Source organism: Pinus tabuliformis, chromosome J (genome assembly GCF_031772625.1).
Source record: "Pinus tabuliformis cultivar Carrire ecotype Pingquan chromosome J, CPIR1, whole genome shotgun sequence".
Lineage (NCBI taxonomy): Eukaryota > Viridiplantae > Streptophyta > Pinopsida > Pinales > Pinaceae > Pinus > Pinus tabuliformis.
In genome coordinates this window covers 621,562,087-621,580,097 of record NC_142295.1, presented here as the reverse complement: position 1 = coordinate 621,580,097, position 18,011 = coordinate 621,562,087, and the positions used below count along the sequence as shown (strand labels likewise).

The following is an 18,011-nucleotide window of genomic DNA, read 5'->3' as shown; positions in this document are numbered from 1 at the left end:
GTTAGCAGGATTCATCAGCAGAAAAGTTTTGTTGTTACTAAGGCAAGAGATCGCTCAAAGCGCGCAAATTCTCAATTTCCAGAGTTTGGAGTGGATAGATCCGCCTGCAACATCTTCAACTGGTAGGTTTCGAAAGGAGGTAAAAGCAAGGTTCTTTTTGTTAATGATAATTTATCTAACAGCATTCTCTCTCTTGAGCTTGTTTGCAGCTGCCTCATCGTGACAAGCTCACTCTCTGAGGACCTCGCTCTCCTCATTCTTTGGCAGGCCCCACGTCCTTCAGTTTGGCCTTCATTCATAGCCTTGGTTTCTCTTCCCCGCTCCCAACAGTGTGCTTCTCAACCTTTTCTCTTCATGGACCGGATCAAAATCCTCGCCCCCCTTAATCTCTCTGTTAGCGAACTCCAAAAGATTAAGGCCTCTTCTCTGCCTTGTCACTACCCGAACTTCATTGCCCCCTTCAGTCTCTTTCCCTGTGGGAGTAATAGTCTCTGTCTATTTCTCCCCTTAGAAGCAACCCAGCGTTCATTCCATCATCAGCAAGAGATTACAGTTTAGCTGGCAGTTCAAAAAGATCTTTGCTAGAAGGAAAAACAGAGCTAATAGAAAAAGTCGACCAGATCATCCTAACAACAAGAACAGAGACATTCAGCAAACAGAGACATCCAGGCTTGCCAAAATGTCTTGCAATCCTCTGGAAAAGGTAGAGAAAAACGACAGTTGTGCCCTGTGTCGTGCCAATAGGTTTATGATCGGCCGATTCATCCAGACTCTCAAAGATCTCCGCACAGAAATGAAGAGTGTTAATAATTACAAACAAACAGAGATTGACAAACAAAGAGCTGAGATAGAGGCTTTGAAAGACAAGTGTAAACATCTCGAGGACGCTGTGGAATACATAAACTCTCTGAACCAAAGTGAGCAGGGGGGAACTTCCTCCCGTTACAGCAAAAAGAAGGGTCACTACCCGGAGGAATCAGTAAATCAGTTTTGGTGAACAGTTTGCCTCTCTTTCTTCTATGTATTGCACCTTTTGTTTCCTTCTTGGCCAGTATGTTCGTCAATATAAGTATCTTTTTTTTCAGTCTGCTAGAAACAAAGGCTATTATGTCGAGGTAGGGACTGCGTTCCCATTTTGGCACCTTCATAATAGACCTTCTACCTCCGAAATGTATAAGGACCTAGTCCTTCTCCTTTTTAGAATATAAAAGTACCCGACCTTGTTACAAAAACACAGTAGAATAAACAAGCAGGTTACAAACTTACAAATAATTACATTTATGACATTTGATGTCTATGCATGCATGTAAAATTAAAGTGGGCATGTACAGCATCCATAATCTGAGAACAAACCACCAACAAATGTGAATATTTCACTCTAGAAATAAGGAGTCATAGGCTAGGAATCAGGATTGCTTCAAGCATCCCGAGTGTGTATATTTCAATATCCATAACAGCAAAAATATACACACCAGAAATATGTTTGCTACCTCTGGGTCTAATGGTTAAGAACATGTGTTTCTTCCTTGGATATCACATGTCCATATCCAAAGGCGGTAGGGTATGAACACCTCCATATACTAAGCAGTTAAACCACTGTGCAGAGTGTGTCCCTTGTCCCACAAACAAGGAGGCTTTATATGTCAATCTGATGTCTGGCTAAGCTGAGACCTTAAATTAAATATTGTTATTATGACTATTATTATTATCATCATCATCTATCAACTGCCGTAACACAAATAATTAATAAAAAATAAAATAAAAACAAGATGCTTTTTCTTCCCAGTTGCACAAATATATGCATCACAGGTTCACCTAGACTAATTTTAACCAGACAAATTCCATGGTCAGAAAAAACTTCAATTAGGGTCACTGTCACAAATAAGATATAATAGGCTGAATTCTATAGATAAGCAAAGAAAAATACCTTATCAAACAATGCAGTTCCCTTTTTTGTTTCTTTCTTTTCCAGTCTGCCTTGTGCATTAAGCTTCTGAATCACTAAATGGTCAAGAACCTAACAGACATGTAAAGCATGTCAGCATTCACTACAAGCATGAAAATATCTGCAAAAAGCATGAATAGAACATGTTAAAGTACCATCTTCTGTTTAGCCCGTTCTAGAATGTCTTCCTCAACACTCCTGCTGGTAACAAAGCGATAAATATTGACAACCTCCTGCTGACCGATTCGATGAGCTCTACTCATTGCCTATGATGCATAAGAAAACATTAGCAAAATTGAAAATATCTAGGATAGAAAAATATCAACGTACAAATGAACTAATTGAATAAATCCATAAGAGACTTGGAATCAAAATAAAACCTGTAAATCATTTTGAGGATTCCAATCAGAATCAAAAATAATCACTGTATCCGCAGTAGCCAGATTGATTCCCAGACCTCCTGCACGGGTTGAAAGTAGGAAACAAAAATCTTCACTTCCTGGTGCATTAAAATGCTCCATTGCCTGATGACGCAAGTCTGCCCTTGTACTACCATCCAGCCTCTGAAACTGGAAACCCCTCAAAGACAAGTAATCTGCTAGTATATCTAACATCTTCACCATCTGATTGATGCATTGAATCATAACAAAAATGGAAATCGTAAGTCACATTTCTTTTAGATGTGTCTCTCTCAAATCCTAACAAAATTCACAAAAAGACAAGACAAAAAAAAATTGTTTAAACTTTATTCCCTATTGACTGGGAAATGCTGGTCATTAATCAAATAATAAAAAAATGCCAGAGTTCCAAAAACCACTTCAAGCTATATCATTTGAGAAATAAAACATCAATTGCATTGAGGCATTCAACACAATTAGCAATTTTACCAGGACAGTCAAAATTCATGAAACAATTTAATGTGATCACACTAGGATTAGATCACCACATTTCTTCTCCTAGAATACACACAGGTATTTCCCCAAAAATATTAGAGAAAAAAAGTATATTCTACTAATTTTACCTAATTAGAGCATGCTTAACAGCAGCCAATGTGTTCTAATGTCCAGAAAACCTTCCAAACGCAGATATTATGGGCAATTAGTAACATGTTTATGGTACAAACCTGTGAGAATATCAAGACGCGATGTTTTGTCTCTCGCAGCCTATTAAGCAATTTGTCCAGAATAACTAGCTTGCCACTGCTTAAAATGATACGTTGCACTTTGCTGCTATCATTCATGTTGGCATCTCCACCATAGCCATAATCCGCACTCTCGAATAGAAATGGATGGTTACAGCATTTCTTCAATTCGACAACAACATTTAATAGTGAAACCTGAAATTTGAAAAGTCATAAATATATGCAATAGAGCAGTAGAAAAGCGTATGAAAGTTAAGTTGTTCATGGATGCCATTTAAATTGGGATATATTCACATCCCAACAGTTTATTATTTATGCCAAGGAATATCATAGGCAGCTCCAGGCAAGATCCTTGACACTGCAAGAACTAACCTGGTTTCCACGCACTCCCTTATTCAAATCATGAAAGTTCCGCTCCAAAATCCATTTGTAGTACCTTTCATTGGAGGTAAAAATAATCAGAAAACAGTCAAAGACTGATGCACTCGTTACATCCTTATAATTAAAAAGGATCGACTGAATAATACAGTTCACAAAAAAAAGTTTGGCAATATGAATCCATGCAAAGTTCTCACTGTTTCTGAAGAGGAGACATCTCAACTCTTAAAATGCGTTCTATCTTTGGCGGCAAAGATTTCTCAACATCTTTGATGACTCTTCGGAGCAGATGAGGCCGAAGCTCTTTGTGTAGATTAGCAAGCTACCATACAACCAACAGCAATAAGGTTCTTTGTAATATTATGAACACAAAATGGCGAAGAAAAGCATGGCAGGAAGATCAACACAATAATAAAAATGAATAAGAACATATAGTGAAGCTACAAATATTATCCAAACTCACTTACCACATTCTCGTTGATTGAGCTCAAGTTCTTGTATTTCTCCACAAAATCGTCCTTATTCCTGAACTTGTCCTGATCAAGAAAATGCAATAGAGCCCTGTGTAACAGCAACATAGATTTTCAAAACAATGGCCACAATTGTTCCACATGTTTACATTGCTGACAAAATTATCCAAAATGAAAAATCAAAGTGGAGTGATAACATTTCTATCCTTTTCAATTATCTTTCTGCAAAGAATATTTCCGAAATTTTTATTTAAAAAAGTAGAGAGAATTAGCAGACAGTAAAATAAAGCATCTATTAAGCATTTAGATCTCTAATGTAAAGTGCAAAATGATAAGAAAGCCACAAACTTGAAAACATCCAAAGCAAAAACTTGAATCAAACTACTATAATTTTCAGGGAAACCTACATACAAACTGTCTAGCACCACATGACATCAAGGGAATAATCTACACAAAACAAATCAAGGACTTACACAAGAATAGGTTTCCAATTATACTTAAGGTATCATTTAGCTTTAATTTGAATAAAGATTCAATGATTGTTATGCCCTTTATAAAATATCCTTCAAGATAACATGTATCTAGTTTAGAAGCATTCTAAATTTTCTAGTTCTAATGGTCTAGGTGTTCTAGGTCTTAAATATAGCAGTGTTACTGTTATTCTCATTGGAGTAACATCATGAAAAGGGAAATAAACTATTGAGTTTGATTTACAAACGAAGGATGAAAAATGAAAAGCTATAAGCCAAGTGCAATGAGTGAAATCTTACCACAGCTCTTCAACACTATTCTGCAAAGGTGTCCCAGTAATCAACAACTTATTTTTGGTACTGAATTCCTGTGGAAAAAAGACATCCATAACAGCTAGTATTAAAATCATATACAAGTAATAACTGTAACAACTAATTATTATGCAGTATGATAGACCGATTGGATGACTTAATCACGATCAACAGGCACAATCAGGGCAGAGAATTGTACACAGAGAGCAGTGTAGAGTGAGGCTTCACTATTCTTCAATCGGTGTGCTTCATCAACCATGAGATAATTCCACTTGATCTTTGAGAGAATGGCCCTGTCTTTCAACACAACCTCATATGTTGTCAATAATGTGTTTAACTTAATAAGTCGGCCAGTCTTCTTGTTGGTATAAAATTCATACTCCTGGCAAACCTGATAAAACAGAAAATTTCAAATTAGAGAAGAAAATTCAGAATTCTAGTGAGTCTTATAGCATCTACATGTAACATCAACCAAATCATATTCCTCTGCATTCCAATTTCCACCACTAAATGGTCTCCTGTCATTCTGTGTAAGATAAACATGTCTGACACAAAGCATACCATTCACAAATCAGACCTCAGAAGTCCATAATATTCTTACCAAGTTCCATTTTTTTATGTATGTAACTATGCAAACTTCAAAATAGGGATGAATATGGAATTGGAAAAGGAAATATGGTTCTTTCCCCACCCTCCTCCACCCTGGGTTGTAAGCTATAGACCTATGTTGCAACTAATGATGCCCCAACCTATGTTGAACTAGTTCGAAGGATCACTAGATACAGTGGATGGGCCTAGTTAACCTCACGAAGACAAAGATTCGATTCCAAGGGAAGAAATTCTAGGAGATGCTCTATCAAGATTTTGGTGACAGTTCTGGTTAATCTGGAAATATGTAATCTGATCGGATAGAGAACATACCACTCTTCCATTTTTTTCAAAGTCTAGCAATGCTGCCCAATATCCACAGAATGTAATTTTTTTATATTAATAATGTTACAGGGATGTTACAAGCCCAACAACAGACAATTAAAGTGACCCTCGAAGCAAAAAAAATAAGGATAACCCCCCCCAAAGTCAACCTTCAATTGGAAAAGCAACCAAAAGGCATATAAATGCAGGATGATGTAAATCAAGAAATCATGAAGAGTCATGTTTCAACAATATATTTGTTCAAAAAGTGCAACCAAGAGAAAACATAACTAATTTTAATGCGCATATGCAACATACCTCTCTACTTGCACGATTGCCAACATAAACAACAACATTCATGTCAGGCAGCCATTTGCGGAATTCTTTCGCCCAGTTTGTTAATGTTGACAAGGGTACAACTACAAGGAAAGGACCGTGTATCTGCTGCACATTCTGCATCCAACAAGAGGGGAAAAAAAGAGAGCACTTAAAAACTGCAGAAAGATTTAACAAAACGATAAAGAATTAAAAAATGTTATCATCAAATCTTTTTCTCTTACCTGTAAAAACCCGAGCATTGACACAGATTGCACAGTTTTTCCAAGGCCCATCTCATCCGCAAGAATAACATTTGTATCATTCCTCCAGCTGTATAAAAACACAGGGCTTGTAAAATACAAGTGCTATACATCCTGATCCAAGGGATAGAACTTGATCAAAACAACAGCAAGAAACAAGGAACAATGTCACCTATGATTACCTGTTCACAAGAAAATTCAACCCTTCTAATTGGTAATCACGAAGTGTGCCTCCTTTCAACCATTCAGGTTGTTCATCAAGTTTACGCAAACTTGCTGCATAGTAGAAGAAATTTTGTTAGAAATATCTATCAGAAAAAAAAAATTGGAACACAGCTTGTATCTTCATATGTCATCGGTGCTTCTTCGCAATTATCAACAGCATTTACAATCCTGTGTTATTTTTCTCGTAAAGAAGAAAAGAGGCTAGGCACATTTCACTTATACCTTCAGCCATATACATTTCTCAATCACTCAGAAAATTTGCAAATTCCTACCTTCTTTTAAATACAAATGTGATGACTAAATAAAAAGAGACCACAAATATATGCATTATAGCTTTGATGAGGATTAAACCTTTGCTTTTCTTTCTTTGGGCATCAACCGTCTTTCCTTGAATTGTCATCGCAGCTTCACGACTCTGAACATATTACCAACAAATACATTAGATAGACAAACTGAAGGTATGAAAAGTTTATCCAAATCCAAAAAAACACACTAATGCATGGATGATTATTCAGCAAAAATACAGTATGACAACCACAACACTGCTAAGTAGTAAATGCACAAGACATAAATAATCACCTGAATTAACAGATTGTAATTTCAAGATTAATGTTACAGAATATAAAACTTAAGGCTATCACATTTTGTACATCTGTGTTTTCAGATTAAACAACGGGACTTCTTTCTCTAATCCTCCAGCTATTGCCTCCTATCTTTCAAATGAAAATGACTATTATAGAAGACAATGAGAGAGTACAACCAAATATTGAAACTCTGACCAACCACAATAAAAAAATGGTAAACTCAATTAACTGAACCATATGGTAAGAAGGAACACTGAATAATATGTTGCTTCACAGCACATATACTAGCAAGTCTTCATAATGAATATATATAGTGAAGCAAACATATACTAGCAAGTCTTCATAATGAATATATATAGTGAAGCAAACAGCTAGCCTTGTTTCCAGGAAACCACTCTCATAATTACTGAATAGAGAAAGGACAAAAGAAACCAATAATAACACAAGCTCACCTTATATTCATCAATAGCATCTTGAGCAAAAGCAATGTCTATGTCCTTCTCCCTGTATGATAAGAATCAAACATTATATTCAGACTATGTCCATTACCAAGTAGGAAAATGGCACTTCCTTGCATAAGTGTACAAATTAAAAAGAATATTCCGTCTACCATACAACCAAAAGCTATGTTTCACAGGATTCAGGGGTTCACATTTGACAGATAGCTGAAGAGGCACCACCACACCAACCGAATAAAGAGAAATAAAAAATACACATTTTGGCAAGAGTGTATCACAGTATACATCACAATCTTACATGATACATCTTACAATCTTACATCAGAATTTACAAATAAATGTATGTGTTTGTTGGGAAAGGGAATCAAATTGTTTCTCATTTTCTATTTAAGTTTTATACAAAAGTTTTTGAAAACCATTTGATTTATGTCTAACAAAGCGAAAGAACTATATAACTTTACTAATACACATAATTCTCTTAGTCAACACCCCATAGATTCTACGGTTGGTGAACAGTAAGATAGCATTGTAACACTTCCCAAACACCAAGAAACTGATGAATCTCGGTGCTGAACAGAAGAGAGAATGTCAAGTTCTACTGGAGCTAGAACTGGCTGTCAAGGAAGAGTGAGTCAACCCCCAACACAGGCTCCTTAAAAGAGTCATCAATAACTGTGAAAGGGCAATGACACCAAGTAGTACTGCATAACATGCAATTGCAGAGGGCATCCGTAGGGCTTAGAAAACAAAGGGAACTTACCTATTCATTTACTCCCATGCAAGTAACATTCACATGCTTATAAGTCCAAAGTTAATACTAATGAAGTGAAATGGCTTTCGGTGGTCGATGAAAAGTAGAAAATTATATTGCAGGATGACATGATACAGTTGGGCTGCACCTATAGCAAGCTGTCACCAGTGCTGTTATAACACAGACGATTTTTGCAGTATGGGTCCACACAAGAAGAAAGTATACACCAATAAAGAAAAGTGAAATCATTCATAAGGAGAAGCTACCCCTGATTTTAACAATCGAAAAGTTTTGTAATTAAGAGTTTTAAGTATGAAACCAAGTAATGAGATCCCTTATACCCCTACTCTCTTGCCACCACTAATGATTATCCACCCATCCACATTCAAGTCTTTTTGATGTAAATCCCTCATAGCATCCTTTCCTTTGATTACTTTCATCATTGTAGCTTGTCCAATTTGTTGTAGTTGTAAGTCTTTGATTACTTTCATCATTGTAGCTTGTCCTGTTTCCACTTTCCAACAGCCTTTGAATCACCTCAATCAAGATTTTCCAATCACAAAGTTATGTTAATTCCAAGTTAACAGAATTTTTCAGCCCTTGCTGGAGGACTGCTGTACAGGACAACCTTGGAATAGGTGTATCTATGAAATTTTTACAGCACTGAGCCTGAATTCGGCATATAACACTTCTGATATGTCCCCTCTGCAATGCCACAGGCCTCACTGAATTCTGGTTTTCCAACAAAAAGTATCGCTATTGTGCCAAAACTTGTTGATTTCCAACCTTGTATATAGAGTGAAGTTGCACAGATACTAAATCCACCTATTTCATGCTAGCATCTGCAATGTTTGAACTTTGAAGCTGTGATAGCCTGTTGTGTACCCTTATCTGAAGAGTAATGTTGTACAGATGTTAAATCCACCAATTCCATAATAAGATATGCAATGTTCATACCCATAACAACCTGTTGTTATTTTTCTTCCAATGGCACTGGTCTCACTTCAATTGGACTTCACAAACTTCAAATATACTCAGTTTTGGAACTCTTACTAGTTATTTAACCCCATTACATATAATGTTTAACCCCATACATACCTCCCATAAGAATAATAACGCAGACTATATAGGATCACCAAAACTTGATACTTGCAAGATTCAATACAACTCTTTTTTTAAGAGGCTACTTGCTATTGGTTTTAACAAGATATAAAACCTTCAAAGGCGGTGCAATGTTCAGTAAATGAGCAAGCAAGATGTTATTAATATCTCAAGCTATAAAAGAAAAAAACAATATTGCATAAAATGTTAGAATTTGTGTAGATACTAGATATTGACTCATACAAAGGCTTTCCTGCTTCCCTCAATTTAAAACATTTGGGATTAGCCTCATGACAAATATTAGATTATGAGATCACAACCTTTAAATTGAGGGACCATTCTGAACATGACCATCTTGATAGGGACTGTTTAGAAAGACAATCAGCCCAAGCCAGACTGGAAATAGGTAGAGAATAAAAGAGAAAATAAAGAAATAATCAGTAACCAAGCTACAAGAATTTAAATGAGCAAGCAGCTGCCGAATCATAAAAAGAATTTCTTCATACAAGGAAGGAAGAAACTACAAAAGAACCAAAAAACACAGGGCATTCCTAAAAGAAATCCAGGGAGTAAAACAATAGATTAATCATATCTGGCCAATTGACAACCTCAACATGAAACCAGACATTCGAGAAGAAAATGGTGGGCTAATGGGATATGCTCTAGGAAATTCAAAGAGGATCGATAATACAAAGGCCTTTCTAAACAGGGTAAAAGAAAAAGGTTATGGTTGATAGTGAGGATGACCAAGAAAATACATGGTGTCAGCACCCCACCAAGTTTGGGTACCAAGCATGAAAAGATCAGAAAAAAGAAACCAAATGGCAGTTCAAAAAAGGGAAGGGACATGAAGTGGAAACACATAGGTAAAAAGCTAGTAAAGTCAAGCCTGCAGACAGTTGGATAGGAAATAAGGGATTTCAATTTTCAGTTAAAAAAAATTAATAGAATCAGGGCTGTACACATTCAGATAGCAAAAAATGAATTTCTAATTCAAGCAATCCAAATCAGTCCTATTAATCATACCTCTATAAAATATATTCAAGTTAGATTAGATAATCTGTAACCTGTCTGATTATACTGAAGGACTGAATTGAGGTAGCATAATATAATTTCATTTTACTGATTTAAAAAGCATTCTTACTTATCCAATTTCACTGCTAGAATCAGAATGCATAACAATTAATATACCAGGTTGCTTCAGCAAATGAGAGCCCCTTCAAGTTAGATTAGATATTCTGTCACCTGTCTGATTATACTGAAGGACTGATTTGAGGTAGCATAATATAATTTCATTTTACTGATTTAAAAAGCATTCATACTTATCCAATTTCACTACTAGAATCAGAATGCATAACAAATAATATACCAGGTTGCTTCAGCAAATGACAGCCCCTTCCACTTAACTAGATATTCCTGGACCTCATTGTCAGAATCAATCTTTGTTGTTCTGTCTGCAAAGACCCTCTCAACCTATTCACAGATGCCACGTAACTTTTTGATTAGTTCAACGAATCAAATAACTAATGCTGAAAACAAAACTTTCTTAAGAAATCAAGCTAGATTATACAAGTCAGTCCAATATCCAGGCACTACCTGTCTATATTGAGTGAGAAGCTCTAGCTCCATTTCCTTGCTGACATCATGGACCTCTGCCTGTAAAAACAATCGCACAAGAATAATTCAACAATTGAGTAGCAAAGTTTTAGATAACATTTAATCTAGCAAAAATGAATGATGAAGCAAGGACTAAACGCTGCAAAAGAGTAATATAATAAATGTAGCAGTCAATAGAGCATAATGATGAAAATCAGATGACTAAAAAGAAGGTTTTCCCCTTTAAGCTTTCACGACTGGGCTCATCTTTTATCATTCAGAGCTTTCCAATGCTTACAGAAAATTAGACAGTAACATACCTCTTCTCGTGAAAGTGCCCGCCTATGGTTTCGCTCCTCCTCCACCTTCCTCATATAGTTTAACACCTTTTTGAAACCACTCAGCTGTATAATCATCACAATGAATGGATTGTTTACCTAAATTTGCATATGACTAAATAGTAAACTACAAAATGATGATTCTAAATTAAGTTTCTTAGACAGTAAGCAAGAGTAAGAGTTATCTATAAGTCGTAAATTTGAAATAACCCTCTCTATCTGAAAATTGATTTACAGCTTACATGTTGAAGCTCAGACAGAGATTGCCATTGACAGTGCATATACGACTGTCCTTTCCACTTAATCAAGAACTCCATTTCACTCCAATCTAGCTCCCCATCCATTGGCATGTTCAAGACAACCAGCTCAGGCTGTTCTTTTTCTGCCAGTCTGCTTTGGTCCATTCCTCTGTGTTGATGCCACAATACTCTCTCAATTGCATCAGCATCATCTTCCTCAGCCTCTTCTATCGAAACCTGCAGAGATTGATATATTTGTTTAATGTCAGACATGTACATTGACAAAGACAGAACTTTTCCCAGCATAAAGTGTCCTTTCCAAAAATGGTAAACCAAAGAAACTAAGAATATGAAATACATTCCATTAGAACTTTGATAACTGACCACTAGAACAAGTAGCATAGATACATCTTAATCCCAGATCTATTCAAGAGGGATCAAAAAAAACACAACAGATCCAAAGTTTAAGGTCGATCAATGCTAGTTTATCTATAGTTGTTAAAGTTTGGTAACTAAAATAAAACAACACAAGACTGGAAATCACTTCACTTCTGCCAATGCTAAAAGAAAAATTACTAGACACAAGAATCACAAACGAGGAAGAATTATTTTGATATTTTAGATATGAATTTATTTTGATACAAGAGGCATGAATAACAAGCGTGCAAGTTCTTAAATATAACAATTTGTAAGGACCTTGCTCAGAAACAGCAGACAATTAACTGACCCTCTTATACCTATCAATTAGGGAAGTATTTGGAAAATCAATTCAAATGCAAATGTTTCATTACTAATTAAGCTAAATTTAAAATAAAAGTAACTATAATTGTATCAACAAGATGTGCTTGAATGATATCACACATATTCTGAAGTGACCCATCTGAAATAGTATGACCACCATACCAAAGCAGCTTGGCACACTGACAATATTAGCATAGAATCATTATATCTGAAACAATGACTGTCACACTGTGTTCTAAAGCAACCAATCTGAAATAATATTACAAGACATCTTAGCACAAATAATATTTTCAAAATGTTATAGTTTACTATTTTATGGCTTAATGAGCCTACAATAGTCAGCAAGCCAGATCTAACAATATCCTTCAATTTCAAGAATTGTCCAATTATTTAAACTAGATGAGATTCACAAATGTAACAATTTCAAATTTCTTAAAGTTTTTGTAGAAAATCCATACTGAATACTATCACTATTTCAAACTATTTTTGCATGTTAACAAATAACGAAATGTATGTTTGATCCAAACCTTGACCCGTTTCTTGGCCCTTTCCTCTTCTTCATCTTCACTTTGTTCACTTTCAGCATATGATATTTTACGAACTGATCTTCTTGAAGTCCGCAGTTCACTTGAACGAACATCTTTGTTCCCAAATGCATTTTGTCGACTCCCACCCCTTTTATGAAGTGATGTGACCTTCCTCGATTGTCGATTAAAGTCTTCATCACTGTCTTCATCTGTATCCTGGGCAGAAGATTCCTCCTCATCTGATATTATCCTACCTCTCTTTTGACGTGTAGAGACACTTTTTGCTTCTTTACCAGAATGTAAAGATCTTGTAATTCTGCGCCTACCTCGATAGCTACGCCCAGTATACTCCTCATCACTGTCTGAAGAATCTGCATCTTCGTCTTCATCTTTTTCTTCTACATAATCTTCACTTTCAGAATGCTCAACCTGGCAAGAGACAGACTAGTAACTATTCAATTTCAAAGTACCTATATCTTCTAAACCATCCCCATTTTTTTTCTAATTCTCAAGAGATCATTAAAGATAACCATCTACAGAGAACATCTGACATGAAAATTTGATAAAAGTAATAGGTCTAGGCAACATAAATAGTACGCTGCCCAGACTATATACTAACTGGAAACCACAAAAGACACCTACTAAATACATGCAATAAACCGCTACAAATACTTCCACATGCCACACTTTGTTTAAGGCTAATCTAAATAAAGTTGATAGATGTCTGATTCCAAGGCCTACAATGCAAGACCTGGTGTACAAATGCAGATTTCAAATTGGGCATTAACTAATCACTATTCCGTTTTTAAATTCCAAACAATGCACTGCAATTAATCAACCAAGACTTAAAATTATGAAAATAAAGATATAACTAATCAAAATTAAGTTATGATTTTGTACAACAAAAATATACAAATTCAGTTTATTATTTGCAAGTTCAGGTCATATACAACAATGCAGTACATTGACCTTACATTTTTACCCTGAACAGTAGCAGAAACAACCTACCTGTAAGGAAATGCTTTTCAAAGATCTTTAGTTGTTTCCTTATCTGACCTTTGTGACCAGAGAGACTAACCTTCCTCAGTTAAATGTCGTGAAAATAGATTTATCTTTCTATCATTTTCTCTTTGAAAAAAATTTCTCTTTATATCATTTTCTCTTCTAAAGGATAATATGATGATACATTCTGTAACCTAATCCTTACCTTCCGCTTTTGATGTCTACCTCCGCCGTAGCCCACAGATATAGGATTGAAATCAGCATCATCAGGATCATCTTCTACAGTTTTGATGGGAAAGATTAAACACTTCTTACTTTTAATTAAAAATTGATAACACTTATACTCAAAGAGCTTACATTTACTACAACACGGACAGAAATTCTAACTAGCCTTGATACTGAAAATTACACAAATCAATCCCGGTCACTCGATAAAGAAGGATTAAGCATTTGAAATGCTTACCATCTTCCTCATCCTCACCATCCTCTACATGGTAGTCCTCATCGTCATCATAATCTGATTTTACTGCCTTTAGACCCTTTGCAAGGTTCTTGTTACTATTAACATCCCTACTTGAAAACCTGGAATTTAAGCTTCTTACTTTGTTACCCTCTTTACCTGATAATGATTCACTTTGATCTTCCCCACCTTGCTCATAATAATCATCCGACAACATGTCATCTACAGGAACCCCTGCTTGGTCTCTTTGATTTTCTCCAAAGTTCTTCTCACCATAACAATCCACTGGTTCTGACTGGTCTTCTCCACCCTCAGATGCATTATTTACAAAATCTTCTTCGACCTGGTAATCTGAGTCTGACTTTTTTGACTCTTGTTCAGAATCAGAAACTTCCCCTTTATCAATCATTTGACGATCCTTCCAAAAATCTGAACCCCATTTGCCTACCATCCTCCTTGATGGATGCTGCAAACCATGCCGCCTACCAGTAATAGGTTCATCATCTTTATCATGAATCCTGTTATTACCTGTCACTTCATCATCACTTTGATACTGTCCAACTACTTCTTTATCACTTGAACTCGCATCTACCCTGCCATTACCCAAGGAACTGTGAGCTATCTCTCCATCTCTATAGCTGCTCTCTTCAGCCTTTTCATTTGCAAGATTTTGGTCTGGATCACCACCGATGCTATAATCCCCATAAAATGCCATTCTTTACATGGAAGCTTTCTTCAAACACAAAATTATCCGAAACGTCTAAAGGCAAAATTTCTCTGTAACCACATCCACAAACAGATAGTGAGACATTACAAACACCAATTTAAAACATTGTTGGACAAATTCACAAGAACAGAACTTCAAGAAATGAATTTACTTTTCAGAAAAAGAAAGACTTTCAATTGGGATTATCTTGCATACAACCAATACACCTATACAACAAAACCTCGGAACTTCTTTTGGCCCATATAACTAATATTGCGCTTTCTTGACACTTTGACTAATGGTCGGGTTAAAATGAATCTTTACTTGGCATAGTTCTACCCTCGGTTCTGTTTTGAATGTTTAAATTCAGAATAACTGAATGGACAACGGTTGATGATAACATCCCGACTACAGTTATAATTCAATTTACAATTTAGAAACCAGTCGTGGAAAAAATTCAGTCCTAAAAGGTTATTCGCCATTTGTTTCCAGTGGAGGCATGATCTAGAAAACGCATTTTAGTATAAATTATGCTGAAGTACTGGGGGGAATTATTAATGCTTAGCTTAGGTGACCTCCCATTTACAAATAAATTAAATATGGAAACAGAAACTTCGCAATTTTTTAAAGAAATAGTAGGTTCATTTCAGTATAAGATCACAAGAAGGAATTGACGCTTGAACTTCACCTGTCACGCACAATACCCAATTCTGAGCTCTTCGAATTAAGGAATGTAACAAATTTACCTGTACGAAATTTCGAATTAAGGAATGGAACAACTTTGCATTTCATGGCACTGGTACCCACCTCCCACCATATTATTACCTACTTGGGAGGCTTAAAACTTTTGATCTTTTGAGTGATTTACGCGGGGTTCATTGACGGCATTTATGCACGAGTCTTCCGCCGGATAAAGTCAATGCATCGGAGGAGAACATTTCATGTGTGGCCATGGAAATGGAACATGACAAAAACTGCATGGCTAATATAGTTAACCAAGTGTGGCTGGAATTAGCGTTCAGTAAAGGCGAAGAAAAAAAATGCAGGTGAATAATTGAACATGTAGAATGGTAATTGTAGCCAAATTTGTGGCAAAAGAGATTGACAAATGGTTCCTATGCGATGACGGATACAAAAACCAATTGCCCACGCCCAACATAAGAGTAGAAGAAATGCGAATGAAGTCAAGAGCCTGTCGACCTAATCCGATAGATGGTTTTGAGAGAAACCGATCACATCGGAAAGAAACCCAAATTTAAAACAATCATAATGGATAAGCAGAATGGGCGTATTCAAAGAATACTTCCTTTGATAAAATAGCGTTGATCGGATCCATAAAAGGGGTTGTTGTCAAATATGCGTGTGACTCTTCATTAGAAACACGAATCAAGAAGCAACGAAAACGAATCGGGAATCGACGACCTAGGACACGTATTCATTTTAACAAACCCTAGCTGTGTATGTATTTTTCTGATAAAATAACCATAACTATTTCAAGTCTCTCCTCCTACGTCTCCTATTCCCCGCTTCCATATTTCAAATTTATAAAAAAGAAAGCTCCATGCAAAAGAAAGAGAAAATAAATTGCCCGAACAACTCAGGGGTTGGAACCTCACCGGCCAAAACTAATGGAAGGCAGCAATCCGATCGATCGATCGTTCCCCCGCGCGGCTCCTGTGAAAAGAAAGAAAGATTGATGGATTCCGTCCGTTGTTTTTGTTGTTGTTAAGGCTTGGAGGTTTTGTTTCTTAGGTTTTGTTTAATCCGAGGGTTTCGGAGGTCGATTAAGAGCCTAATCGGTGGCTCGAGGCACCGCACGGACCGTCTTGCGAGCAGAAGGCGTGGAGGCAATAATCCCTAAAAACTACTCTACCCAGCCCTGCCATCATCCATGGAAGAAGAGCACGAACAAGAACAAGAATATATTTAATAACGATAAAAATAGGAAAAAAGAATGAAAATACGAAACCACCCACTCCACTCTGTCATTTCTTTCTTCCTTTTTGTTTATTTATTTATTTAAGTGTGTGTTTATAATCGCAATTTAAACCTTCCTTCAAATGACAATTACTTGGAAGGCGGATACGGCCGGTCAGGGGCCACGCTGGCAGGGAACGCATCACGCACATGAAGGCACCCATACCCAATCAGAATAAGCCATGTGCCAAACAGTTGCTTATTCATCACGCCTCTTTAAAGACCTTGCGTTGCCTTGCCTCGTCAGTTTAGTACGCCGACGACACGTGATGGTGATGGTTCTCGTTTTGTTTCTGCTGCTTCCTAGAGGGGATTAGGGTTCATCCTTGCCTTGCCTTGCCTTCTCCCTTTTCTAGAAGCTTTTCGTCTTCCCATTTTATTTTATTTTGTTTTTGTTGTAAAGCTTTTGTTTTTTTTTTAAATTTAAGTTTTAGTTATGGTTATGATGCTAAAACATTTCGTTAAAATTGCAAAATCATAGGAGGAAGATGTATATCATGGGGGTGGTGAAATTAATAATGCTATTTTAAATCAAGGAGCCGGTGAGGATAATAATGCTATTTTAAAGTAAATATGTGGTGAGAATAATAACGCTATTTTAAGGGAATATACATGGATAATAATGTTCATTTAAAAATAATTAATTCCCTAGGAGGATAAAAATAACTTTATGTTCAAACTCTTATGATTTCTTTGGGTCATGCCACCCTCCATGTATATTTCACTACATGAGGATTTTCAAAAAAAATGTGAAAAATGTGCATAGATGAAAATCGTGGGGTTATTGTAAGGTGAAGGTATTATATTTTTTTATTTTGGAAAATATAAGGTTTAGTTTTTAATATTGTATTTAATTTGTATAATGTCAATATATAGAATTGAAGTTTGTTGAGTTGAGGCTTATGTGATCTATATCAAGATTGAGAAAAAAAATTCGGCGTAAATCACATGATAGAATATTTGTCGACGCGTTTCGAACCAACCAGTGTGGTTCATCGTCATGACAAGTTGAAGAACCAGATCATGGCTGCATATTAAATAGGGAGAGCAGATCTTCCAACGGCTAGGTTTGACTCAAAAACAGCTAAATTGAAAAAACG

The 18,011-nt window shown here is 36.1% G+C and overlaps 1 protein-coding gene across 3 annotated transcripts in view; it reads right to left on the bottom strand.

Moving 5' to 3' along the window:
* Positions 1–16,922, bottom strand: part of CHR5 (chromatin remodeling 5) — a 39,157-nt gene extending 22,235 nt beyond the window's left edge. The window contains exons 1-23 of one of the 3 annotated variants that reach the window (XM_089378229.1): positions 16,551–16,922; positions 15,681–15,916; positions 14,232–15,005; positions 13,974–14,047; positions 12,767–13,195; positions 11,502–11,735; positions 11,242–11,325; positions 10,922–10,981; positions 10,695–10,798; positions 7,468–7,519; positions 6,783–6,846; positions 6,389–6,482; positions 6,189–6,276; positions 5,947–6,081; positions 4,916–5,107; positions 4,705–4,772; positions 3,932–4,025; positions 3,662–3,786; positions 3,459–3,522; positions 3,069–3,281; positions 2,326–2,568; positions 2,101–2,211; positions 1,928–2,017 (exon numbers count right to left, since the gene is read on the bottom strand). In XM_089378229.1, the coding sequence (XP_089234355.1) occupies positions 1,928–2,017; positions 2,101–2,211; positions 2,326–2,568; positions 3,069–3,281; positions 3,459–3,522; positions 3,662–3,786; positions 3,932–4,025; positions 4,705–4,772; positions 4,916–5,107; positions 5,947–6,081; positions 6,189–6,276; positions 6,389–6,482; positions 6,783–6,846; positions 7,468–7,519; positions 10,695–10,798; positions 10,922–10,981; positions 11,242–11,325; positions 11,502–11,735; positions 12,767–13,195; positions 13,974–14,047; positions 14,232–14,943 (3,330 nt within the window). In that variant the 5' untranslated portion in view covers positions 14,944–15,005; positions 15,681–15,916; positions 16,551–16,922. The remainder of the gene's footprint in view (positions 1–1,927; positions 2,018–2,100; positions 2,212–2,325; positions 2,569–3,068; positions 3,282–3,458; positions 3,523–3,661; positions 3,787–3,931; positions 4,026–4,704; positions 4,773–4,915; positions 5,108–5,946; positions 6,082–6,188; positions 6,277–6,388; positions 6,483–6,782; positions 6,847–7,467; positions 7,520–10,694; positions 10,799–10,921; positions 10,982–11,241; positions 11,326–11,501; positions 11,736–12,766; positions 13,196–13,973; positions 14,048–14,231; positions 15,006–15,680; positions 15,917–16,550) is intronic. The other 2 variants (XM_089378230.1, XM_089378228.1) reach the window with 2 other exon arrangements.
* Between the last annotated feature and the right edge of the window lie 1,089 nt (positions 16,923–18,011).